We start from the raw sequence: 11,901 nt of genomic DNA, 5'->3' as shown, positions 1-11,901 counted from the left end.
TTTTTTATATGTATGTATGCAAGCCATCAAGGCAAGTCTTGAGCATATGCGGGGTGTGTGGCCGCACATGCCACTACGGGCCCATAATTCTTTTACTTACATTAGTATAACGATGAATTAGTGACAAACGAGTGACAATTTTTGTTGTGATTAATTTTTTTAACAATTATTAACTTATCAAAGATTTTTGCTTATATAAAAAAAATTATATTTAGTGGCCCATTTTATTTTTCCGGGGCCTTCAAAATCAATGGACCAACCATATAAGCCATGAATCTGGCACCGAACAAGTCAAAGGATGGTCGGAATGAAAACATTTTTAAATTGATGAATAATCACTTTATTTAGTGAAAATCTTTAGAATTTTGCATATAGGCGATAGAAATAAAGAATATGAAGGGAAGAGAAGAGAAAAATCAAGAGGTATATTTAAGACGAGTATGCACTTTTTATAACACATGACAAATTTGTACCGGACCGTTTTCCATTTGATTGGTTTCCACCAACGGTCGATCGATCACCTTTATCAAATCTATATATATGGATTTCATCTAAAGATACAAGTGTACAACATTTAGGTGTTGTTTGTTTTTTTGAAGCAAAAATTCATGAAGTCTGCGGACCACCTCCGCAACCCTCTGCAGTAGAAGAGGTAGACCAAACGGCTGCAGACTGTAATAATAAACGAGTTTGTTTTTTTAACATCTGCATGCTGCTGTAGATATTAAAAAATTAAAATAATCTGATTTTATAAATCGAAAATAGTTTTTTAATACCGAAAATTTAATAATGTATGACATTTCAGCAAGAACTTATGATATTTCAGTAAAAAATAATAATACTTTAACAAAAAATAAAGACATTTTAGCAAAAAATAATGATATTTCATCAAGAAATTATCATTATTCAATCTAATAAAAAATGAAAAAAGATCAACAAGAATAAATAAAAAAAACAAAAAAAAAGGTAAAATAAGATTTCAGCAAAATATAATCAAAATTTCAACAAGAAAAAAGAAGAAGCGGTTGGAAAAGGCAATACAAGTGTTGCGCCAAACAGAACATGCGCAGAGGTTTTTTGCTCTAAAGATTTCTAAAAAACAAACATCTGTTAGATTAAAAGTGTTGTACGTGTGTTGCGTCGCACAATAATAAGAGGTTTGAATATGTTTTTTACAAAAAAATAGACAGCACCTTAGACACATATAACAAACAACATTTACTAACTCTTAAACATCATTTTCGTCGATTATCTAGGTAAGATATCAATAATGTTGAAAAGATAAACAAATGTTTGCTATCATTTTTTTTTCGCCAAAACAAACCCATAAATATTTATATGTGACAGGCAAATTTAAATTGTAATTTAGCATATTTGTCGTAATGTACCAATTAAATTATTGATTGTCTATCTCACAGCCTTCAGGTATAAAAAACTACCATATAACTTCTTGGGGAAGTCGTTTAGGGTATGCAAAAATTGTGTGAATACTTAGAGGGTGTTTAGGTAAGTTTATTATCAATTTCATACTGATATTGGCTAATAATGGTGTTTAGATAGAAATAACTCATACGGATGTCATACCAATAAGGGCATCTCCAACCCACCCCCAAACTCTATTTTTTCCCCATTCTTTTCTAACCCTATCCCATTTTCATATGAAGTTTGGTTGTCAATTTTAGTCCCTCTCATTTTTATTTTATACATTTGTAGTTTATTTTAACTACTAATTATAATTTAAATGCAATACTTAATATTTATAATATCATGTTATATACTAATTTATATTAATTAATCATAAATATAGAGTTAAATTAGTAGAGGGGTGTATTTGACAATATATATAAGTTATAAAAATGAAATATTCTAGGAATATATTTTTTGGGGTAAAAAATGGAGTATGGTTGGAGACGAAACACTATTTACTCCATTTATGGAGGAAAAAATGGAGATAGGTTAGAGATGGTCTAATAAGTCACTTCATAAGTAAAAGACCCTAACTTATCAGCTTATAAACTATAAGATATAAGTTAAAAAGTGCTTACGAATTTTCATCAGCTTAACCAAACACCCTTGATAGGTGCATTTTATGCACCTATTTTGCATGTTTATTTCCGTCTTTTTATATCATTCTACTTCATAATTCTTGCATTTAGTTGATTATTAGGGTAATTGCATATTTCATTAAGAATGCTTGGTACTTCACTATTTTTGATTTATTTTGCAGGCATTATGGAGCATGGAACGTGGAGCTTGGATGCACGGATTCATGGAGCTTGGATTCTTGGAGCTTTGGAGCATGCAGAGAAGATGAACCGGTCATTCCATGGAGGAAAGCATTAACCCGAGTCATTGTTGCATTGTCATCATAGTAAATGATTACGTTTGAAATGCGGTTCTTGTCACATTGACACAGGTCGTGTTTGTCCTTTATCATCTCATATTTGAGCAACATGACGCGTGGTGAAGCTAGACTGAAGATGGAGTCAACAGTGAGGATGTGTTTGATTTTTAGCAAAAAGCATGGGTCATGCCAAAAACACATGGGCAAAAGGCATGGCCATGCAAAAAACACATGGCCTCATGGTATGCACGTGAACTTTAATTAAAAGAGCAGAAGAACGTCATTTGAAAAGAGAACGGTTTTGGGAGCAGTTTCTGGCGATCTAGGGCAATTTTGGGAGAATTCTTGGAGCTTTTGAGAAGACTTAATCATTGCAAACATTTGGATTTCATTTTTGTAAGGATTAAACATTCCAATTCCATCTTTATTCTTGTTTGATTTGTTCTTAGCCATGTGTGGCTAAGAAACCCTAGTTTCTAGTTCTTGTTCAAAACATGTTGGTTGCTTGACTTGAAGCATATGATTTGATGTTTGATTTGTGATTCTATTCTAGTGATTATGTTTTTGTTTAAACTAGAATCCTTGAATTTGATTTGTGTTTGATTGACCACTTTCATGAATTGAATTTTTGTGCAGTTAATTAACTTTTAGGGCACCTAATCGTTCTATTGAGTTAATAATTGGTAACAAGCAATAAGTTTTCTTATTGTAAAACATATATCACATGTTTTCACACTTCCGAGCGTATGAGAAGAAATGAATATTGTTGGGAAGCTTGTACAAAACTTAATGCAGTTTTTCAATACAATCTAAGAGCGTGTTTAGGTTGAATTAGTAAAGCTAGGTCTAATCAAAGAGCGTGTTTGGTTAGATAATTTGGCAAGCGAGAGTTATTAGAGCGTGTTAATATCTTTCAGTACCAACATAGAATAGCAATCTTGAATTACATCAAGTCATAATCAAATTGAACAACAACATTGAGAACTAGAACTAGAACCATTCAATCAATTTGTTTACAAATCTATTTCATTTTGTGCATGCTTTTAAAGTAGATTGTTATTTAGTTATTTACTTTTGCAAACAACCCCCCCCCCCTTTGTGACCAAAGTACCTTGTGCAAAAAGGTATAGACTTTTGTCTTGTGTCTCTATGGTTCGACCCTGCTTGTCTTGTACTACTTTTTAGTGCATTAAAGCAGTGTATTTGGAGTCTATTGTACCCCTTTATTTGTTGGGTCTGACACACCTAACAACCCTCTTAAATATTACTAGAAGATTATAATTGCACAACTTATTTCATATAAAAATACATCTATTTTTCATGTTTATAACTAGGGATGAACATTTGGACCGAGGAACCAACCGAAACCGTTCGGGCCGGGACCTGGCCGATATTCGTGTGGATTTTTGGAACCGGGAACTGGTAAACCCGGAACCGGTAGAACCGGCAAAAACCAGAATCGTATGTTGCTATTTCTCGATGGCCAGTTTCAACATTAAAGACACGACAAAAACTGGTAGGAACAGGGAACCGACGGTCCGGTTAGGTTCTTAATTTCGGCCGACTTTGGTTCCCGGGTTGGGTCCGGTTCGAGCCGGTTCTAGCCGGGTCGGTTCCTTTACTCATCCCTATTTATAACAAATCAAAAATAAACATAACTTTTTTTTCATAGGGACGAAAATTTTGATATATTTTACATTTATAAGTTATAACTATACCTGCACATTAAATGTGGTCTAAGACTGGTCTAGGGTCGGCCTCGAAACTGTCTGGACATTTTATGGTCGGTCTCGAAGCAGTCCGGTCTTTTTTCAGATCGGTCTCGGACTGGTCTCAATCTTTTTCGGTTTGCTCTAGCGGTCTTGCAATGCATATTTTTCGGTTCGGTTTTTGGGGTTTTGGGGGTTTTTTGGTCTGATTTCAGTATTTTTTGGTTTTTTAAGTTTCTGTTTCTAATTTTCCTTAACAAATGTGTGACTACACCAAAATTATAAATTATACTTTATTAAAATAATACACTAAAGTTTAATAATAATAATAATAACTAGAAAGGTTACCCCCGCTACGCGGGGGCCGGAAGCTTTCAATGTTGTTTGTGAATCGATAAATATGACAGACGTAGAAAGTGCAAGGATGAAAAACCCGAACTTTGCCCCGAATCGTTTTTTTCATGTTTTTATGAAAAAATGTAAAAGTTTTTACTGGAAGGACCAGAAGTGTCAAAATGGCCAAAGAATTAAAGGGGTAGGAATTAGCAACTTTTTAGAAAAGGGATCTAAGTTGTCAAACCGTTAAAGTTTTGTGGCCAAACTTTAAAGATTAAAAGGTTCCTAAAAAGTGTAAAAATATTAATTGTAATGACTAAAAGTGTCAAAATGGTTAAAGAATGAGGAGCAAAGTTGCCAAAAAACATCCAATTTTTATGAAAAAATGTAAAAGTTTTTACTGCAAGAACTAGAAGTGTCAAAATGGCTAAATAATTAAAGGGGTAGGAATTTGAAGCTTTTTAGAAAAGGGATCAAAGTTGTCAAACCGTTAAAGTTTTGTACCAAAACATTAAATATTAAAAGGTTCCTAAAAAGTGTAAAAATATTGATTGCAAGGACCAAAAGTGTCAAAATGGTTAAAGAATGAGGAGCAAAGTTGCCAAAAAAATCCAAATTTATTATTCCCAACGTTAAAGCCCAATAATAATACAGGATCAGTTCTGCCAAAAAAATGACAAGTTTACTATTCATTTTCTTCATAATAATAATAATAATAATAATAATAATAATAATAATAATAATAATAATAATAAAAGTTAGATAGTATGATTAAAAATTGTGTAATTAACACATGAATAACATATTTATAAACTTTGGCTTTCGGTCTTTTTTAGATCGGTCTCATACTAGTCTCCAATTAGTTTCGGATCGATCTTAAAACGCACGATCTTTTTTGGGATCAGCCTCAAAACAGTCATGTTTTCTCAAAGCCAGTTTTGAACGATATCGAGACAGTCATTTTGATCCGGTCTTTTTTAAGATCGTTTTTTTTTTCGGTCCGGTCTCCGGTCTTGGTTCTTTTCAGGTTCAGTCGGAGATCGGTCCTTTTGTGTATTTTTTTAGGACCTTTTTTTCCGATCCAGTTTCGTTTTAGACCTGTCTGGTCTTGTTTTTTTTTCGGGTTCGGTCCCAGACCGGTCCTTTTATGCGGTTCTAATTATAACAATGTCTTTTTCGGTTCGGTCTTTTTTAAGACCGTTTTTTTTCGATCCAATTTCGTTTTAGACTGGTCCGGTTTTGGTTTTTTTCGGGTTTGGTCCGAAACCGGTCCTTTTGTGCAAGTCTAGTTATAAAAATGTCCTTTTCGGCCCGGTTTTTTTCGGTCCACTCCAATTTTAGACAGGGCTGGTCTTGGTTTTATTCGAGTTCGGTGTGAAACCAATCTTTTATGCAGGTCTACTTATAACAATATCTACTCTAAAATTGATATATACAGTTTATTTATTTTCTTTTTTTTCGAACATATAAAATGCACACGAATAATTAGAAAAGCCAAACAAAAAAACAGAAAAACAATGGCTACGGTTTACAGCTCCATCTTCTCATCCAACATCATCCATCTTCAACCTGCAACAAACCCCATCACCAAAATTACCTCTAATCTCATTCCACCTCACAACAACTTCAACGCCTCCACCAGAAATTTCCATTTGCCAAGAGCCGCTTCGATTCCACACCCACCTATCAACGTCGATTACCTCGAAACAGAATTCAGCGGCCATGGCACTTCCTTCACAAGCCTCGGAGAAAGTTGCGTTGTCAGGATGGGATTGGACAACGGTAGTGTCGCCACTCTCATGCTTCCAAGTGGACTCATTACATCCTACAAGCCGCGTATGTGGCATGGAGGATTACAGGAGTTGCTGCATACGTCGGTATCCGAGGAGGACGACGGCCGTGGTGCGGTGATCCGTGGCGGCGTTTCGTTAGCTTTCAGATGTGAAGGAGGCGGCGACGATGAAGAAAATGAAGTGATTTCATGGTCTCCGACTATCTGGAATCTTCGCAATGTTGGAGGAAGTCCAGATGAGTCAATTCAGGTGAATACTCAATTCACGATATCTATTTTCCCTTCCTCTGTATGAATGAATTGAAATTGCCCTAATGTTCTTAGGTAGAACTGATTAGTAGCAATTCAGAAGACAAAATTGAAATCAAACACATTGTGACTTTGAAAGAAGATGCTATAAGCTCAGAGATCGTGATCACGAACTTGAGATCTTCATCACTCCGACTAACGGGATCGATCATCGGTCATTTAGCTGTGAGCACACCGGAAGCATCATACGCCGTCGGGCTCGAGAGAGCAAATTACTTCGTTAAGCCACATATTTTGTCAAAATTCAGCATTATTCCTCCTGATTTCAACAAGAATGATTCGCGTCAATTGGGTTTCAAGCGACTGCTATCAGATTGGGGACTCGGAAGCCCGAATGAGGACATGAAAGATGAAACAGCAAAAAATGGGGAAGAAGATGAAGAGATTGAAGGTGAAGAGGATGATAACTACAAGCATTTAACTGAGAAACTAAGCTTGATCTACACCAGTGCTCCGAGGAATTTCACCATCATGGACAGGGTACTTCTATAAAAAAAATCACATCTAAATTTGACTATCTATTTACCACATTACATGACATTACAGAATATGAATTAGACTGATACGCATACATGCTCTGTAATTATTACAGGGTAAACGGAACTCAGTTGCAGTGGGTAGAGAAGGCTTTAACGAGTTGTACATTTTTAGCCCTGGTTCGAACCATAAGTCATATGGCAAGTACTCATATATATGCATCGGTCAAGCCGCATTGCTCAAACCAATAACAATAGGTCCCCATTCGGAATGGAGGGGTGTGCAATACTTGCATAACCCTAATCTTTAAGCATATATGTACATCAGTTTTAATGATACATAAAAACCGATTGTTTTAGAATTCTACGAATATAAGAAATCATAACCAGTTTTATTTTGATTTTCTCTAAGAAAAGCTATTAAAAAAGACAAGCAAGACTCCAAATATACACACTTGGGTGGGATTTATTGTTGTTGTTTGTGTTAGTGTCTTAATACATTAAGCCATGTTTTTTTTTTTTGGCTTAATCAGATTAAATAAAAAAGAAAAAGTCGTGTATGCTGTCTAGGTCTTAACCTATTAATTACATTAGACCAACATTGACATTTACCATATTATTGATAGATACTTTCAACCTCTCGTTTTACCTCCTAAAAAGTTTCTATTTAAGTTTGAATGAGTAAAACTGTTGTCGTGAAAAGTTGTTATTTATAGAAACCAACGCTAAAAAAATTGTTTTTTTTTTCTTCATTCATTCGCTCTCCTGTGCCTTCCCATTCTCGTTCGACTAGCAACTAAACGATTAATTTCACCAAACTAAAAGATAATTGAGAAAACCAGAATAATAAGGGATTTTAATGGCGTAAATTAAATGAAATCAAAATCTAGTTAGATGGTGAGGGAATGGCAAGTTCCCAACCATCTAAAAAAGGAATAAAGAACACCGGCGGAGGTGGTGGTGGGTCCTCCGGATCCGGCCAAAATTTAAAATTTGCCCGGCGAACTTCAAGTGGGCGATATGTCACATCATCCAAAGATGAAATTGATTCATCCGGCGACTCATCGAATTACACAGTTCATATTCCGGCATCCTCCGACGACGATGAGGCATCAGTGGCTACAAAAGCTGAACAACAATATGTTTCTAATTCGTTATTCACCGGAGGTTTCAACAGCGTGACACGTGCCCATCTCTTGGATAAAGTAATTGAATCAGCGGCGACGCATCCACAAATGGCGAGTTCCAAAGGTTCGTCGTGCTCCATGCCAGCTTGTGATGGCAAGGTCATGAAAGATGATAAAGGCGTAGATATTATTCCATGTGAATGCAGGTTTGTTTTTCTGATGTGGGTTTCTCAAAACTAAAAATTGTCAAATCAAATCTTTCGTTTTAATTTATGGTTTTGTTTTTCACAGATTTAGGATTTGTAAAGATTGTTTTTTAGATGCACAGAAAGATAATGGGTTATGTCCGGGATGCAAAGAGCCATACAGGTCGGAGGATGATGATGAGCCACCATACGGTGGTGCATTGACACTTCCGGGGAGTATGTCGGTGATAAAGAGAAACAACAATGTTGATCATAACAAAGGGTTGTTTAATGAGACTTCCGGTACGTATGGTGTTGGTAATGCATATTGGCCACCGGAGGAAGGTGGTGGGATGGGCGGCGGTATCGGAGATCCGGCGGACAAACCGTGGCGGCCACTCACCCGGAGAATTCCTATTCCAACTAGTATCATTAGTCCTTATAGAGCATTGATTGTAGTTCGTTTTGTAGTTTTATGTTTATTTTTAACATGGAGAGTTCGACACCCGAATCCTGATGCAATGTGGTTATGGTTAATGTCGATTATATGTGAGCTTTGGTTTGGGTTCTCGTGGATTTTGGATCAAATCCCAAAGCTTTGCCCGGTCAACCGTTCGGTTGACATTCCCCTTCTTCGCGATAAATTCGAGTTGCCTGACAAAGTCAAGAACCCTAACGGTCGGTCGGACCTCCCTGGTATTGATTTCTTTGTTTCCACCGCGGATCCCGAGAAAGAGCCACCACTCACGAGCGCCAATACCATCTTATCGATCTTGGCCATTGAATATCCGGTGGAGAAGGTTGCTTGTTACATATCCGATGATGGTGGTTCCCTTCTAACCTTCGAGGCCATGGCGGAAGCTTGCAGCTTCGCAGATTTGTGGGTCCCGTTTTGTCGAAAACATGACATTGAGCCAAGAAATCCGGACACGTATTTCTCGTTAAAAGGCGATCCAACAAAAAACAAGAAACAAAACGATTTCGTTAAGGATCGGAGAAGGGTGAAGCGGGAGTATGACGAGTTTAAAGTGAGAATTAATAACTTGCCGGATTCGATACGGAGACGATCTGACGCGTTTAACGCAAGGGAGGAGATGAAGATCTTAAAGAGTGTTCGGGATAGCGGTGTAGACCCAACGGAGCCGATAAAGATCAAACGAGCCACATGGATGGCTGATGGCACTCATTGGCCTGGTACTTGGGCCAACCCTAGTAAGGATCATGCGAAAGGTGATCACCCTGGTATCCTGCAAGTAATGTTGAAGCCTCCGTCCCCTGACCCGATACTCGGATCAGGTGACGAGAGCCTTGTCGACTACTCAAATGTCGATATAAGATTACCAATGTTTGTATACATGTCGAGAGAGAAGCGGTCCGGCTATGACCATAACAAGAAAGCCGGAGCAATGAACGCACTTGTACGTTCATCCGCAGTCCTTTCGAATGGGCCATTTATTTTGAACTTAGACTGTGATCATTATGTGAACAATTGCATGGCGGTCCGTGAAGGGATTTGCTTCATGATGGACCGTGGTGGCGAAGACATTTGCTACATTCAGTTCCCGCAACGGTTCGAAGGAATTGACCCTTCAGACCGTTACGCGAATCATAACACCGTGTTTTTTGATGGAAACATGCGAGCACTTGACGGGGTACAAGGTCCATTTTATGTGGGTACGGGATGCATGTTTAGACGATTTGCTTTGTACGGGTTTGACCCGCCGAAGGTCAACATTCTACCTACAAATAAGGGGACAAGTGGCAATGAATCGCCATCGGAGAGACAAGCATTGAAGGCATCCGATTTTGACCCGGATCTTGATGTTAATGAATTACCGCGACGATTCGGGAACTCGACACTTTTAGCAGCGTCGATTCCCGTAGCCGAGTTTCAAGGGCGGCCGATTGCTGACCATCCAGCAGTCGAATACGGCCGCCCTCCCGGCGTCCTTCGGGACGACCGTGAACCACTTGACGCCACTATTGTTGCTGAATCTGTCTCCGTTATCTCTTGTTGGTAAGTAAGTATTGTATGGTTAAAATGGTGAAGTTGTAATAAAAAAACAGTCTTGACATTTGACATTAAAGCCAAAAAGAAACCATCATATTTATTTATCTTATATATAAAAATACTAACCTTTTTTGTTGGAATACAGGTACGAGGATAAAACGGAGTGGGGTGATCGAGTGGGCTGGATTTATGGATCGGTGACTGAGGATGTGGTGACGGGGTATCGAATGCACAACCGTGGGTGGAGGTCGATCTATTGGCTTACAAAACGAGATGCTTTCCGGGGATCTGCTCCGATCAATCTCACCGACAGACTCCACCAAGTGCTCCGATGGGCGACGGGGTCCGTCGAGATTTTCTTCTCAAGAAACAACGCTTTTCTGGCATCAAAACGCCTCAAATTTCTACAACGGTTAGCGTATCTTAATGTTGGGATTTACCCCTTTACATCCATTTTCCTCCTTGTTTACTGCTTCCTTCCGGCGCTCTCGCTATTATCCGGTAACTTCATCGTGAAAAATCTCAACGCCACTTTCTTAATCTACCTGTTACTAATCACCCTATGTTTGATCGGACTCGCGGTGTTGGAAGTGAGGTGGTCCGGTGTGTCTCTAGAAGACTGGTGGCGGAATGAACAGTTTTGGTTGATTTCCGGTACGAGCTCGCACTTGGCGGCGGTGGTTCAAGGGTTGTTGAAGGTGATTGCAGGGATTGAAATCTCGTTCACTTTGACAGCAAAAGCAGTAGAAGACGCCGATGACATATACGCAGAGTTGTATCTAGTGAAATGGACGTCGTTGATGATTCCTCCGATTGTTATCGCCATGATTAACGTTCTCGCCATTGTTATTGCCTTCTCGAGGACGATCTACAGTTTAAACCCGCAATGGGGGAAGTTCATCGGAGGTGCGTTTTTTAGTTTCTGGGTTTTGGCTCATTTGTACCCGTTTTTCAAAGGGTTGATGGGGAGGAGAAGAAAGACGCCGACGATTGTGTTTGTGTGGTCTGGGCTCATCGCTATCACACTGTCGTTGTTGTGGGTTGCTATCAACCCTAGCGCCGGCCCGGCGGATGCAAGTGCCGGAGGATCTGGTTTTAAATTCCCTTGAAAGATTTTCGACCAGAGTTTTTTTTTTTTAAAGTATTTTGTTTAGGTTTACAATTTCTTTTTGGTTTTATAGTTTTGTATATTTATGTTGTTGTTAAGTTAACATACCATGAATAGAGATTTGTTTATAGTTTGTAATATTTATTGGTTTGAAATATTATATCTCATTTGTAGTTATAGATACTTGTTGGCTTACAATGTGATTGGTTGTCAATTTACCATGCCATGCCATTTTTTTTTCCATTTTTTTTTTCGTACGTAATACATAATGAGAATGACATTTATACTGATGCACCAATGGGATGGATAAATATGATGATATGTTTGTTGATGATAATGGATTTGTTCATCTGTTAAGGAGAAGTGACAATAAGCACATAAATATGTTTAGGCACAGTTTGGCATATTAGATGAAATGTTAATTTTTAAGTTATAAATTAGCTTACCGATAAATTATCTCAAGTTAGCTTGTCAGAAAACTAGTTTAGATTATTTTTGGTTTTA

General features: G+C 37.8%; 2 protein-coding genes across 2 annotated transcripts; both read left to right on the top strand.

The window, feature by feature from the left end:
• Window positions 1-5,856: 5,856 nt before the first annotated feature.
• On the top strand, window positions 5,857-7,364 carry LOC145058381 (protein NDH-DEPENDENT CYCLIC ELECTRON FLOW 5-like). The gene is made up of 3 exons (XM_079006296.1): window positions 5,857-6,431; window positions 6,506-6,970; window positions 7,083-7,364. Exons 1-3 carry the CDS (start codon window positions 5,907-5,909, stop codon window positions 7,275-7,277), a joined length of 1,185 nt encoding a protein of 394 aa, XP_078862422.1. The 5' UTR covers window positions 5,857-5,906; the 3' UTR covers window positions 7,278-7,364.
• A 135-nt stretch (window positions 7,365-7,499) lies between these two features.
• On the top strand, window positions 7,500-11,574 carry CSLD4 (cellulose synthase like D4). Its single transcript, XM_079006295.1, has 3 exons — window positions 7,500-8,299; window positions 8,385-10,295; window positions 10,435-11,574. Exons 1-3 carry the CDS (start codon window positions 7,872-7,874, stop codon window positions 11,396-11,398), a joined length of 3,303 nt encoding a protein of 1,100 aa, XP_078862421.1. The 5' UTR covers window positions 7,500-7,871; the 3' UTR covers window positions 11,399-11,574.
• The last annotated feature ends 327 nt before the right edge of the window (window positions 11,575-11,901 follow it).

The sequence above is a fragment of the Lactuca serriola genome, chromosome 6 (genome assembly GCF_051521515.1).
Source record: "Lactuca serriola cultivar US96UC23 chromosome 6, Lser_US96UC23_V15, whole genome shotgun sequence".
In the NCBI taxonomy this organism is placed as follows: domain Eukaryota; kingdom Viridiplantae; phylum Streptophyta; class Magnoliopsida; order Asterales; family Asteraceae; genus Lactuca; species Lactuca serriola.
This window is presented reverse-complemented; position numbering and strand designations above follow the sequence as displayed.

Bases quoted from the DNA above. Each gene is read 5' to 3' on its own strand.
- LOC145058381 (XM_079006296.1), top strand. From the start codon at position 5,907: ATGGCTACGGTTTACAGCTCCATCTTCTCATCCAACATCATCCATCTT. The intron at 6,432-6,505 runs GTGAATACTCAA...TAATGTTCTTAG, and splicing joins GTCCAGATGAGTCAATTCAG to GTAGAACTGATTAGTAGCAA. The intron at 6,971-7,082 runs GTACTTCTATAA...TAATTATTACAG, and splicing joins ATTTCACCATCATGGACAGG to GGTAAACGGAACTCAGTTGC.
- CSLD4 (XM_079006295.1), top strand. From the start codon at position 7,872: ATGGCAAGTTCCCAACCATCTAAAAAAGGAATAAAGAACACCGGCGGA. The intron at 8,300-8,384 runs GTTTGTTTTTCT...TGTTTTTCACAG, and splicing joins ATTATTCCATGTGAATGCAG to ATTTAGGATTTGTAAAGATT. The intron at 10,296-10,434 runs GTAAGTAAGTAT...GTTGGAATACAG, and splicing joins GTCTCCGTTATCTCTTGTTG to GTACGAGGATAAAACGGAGT.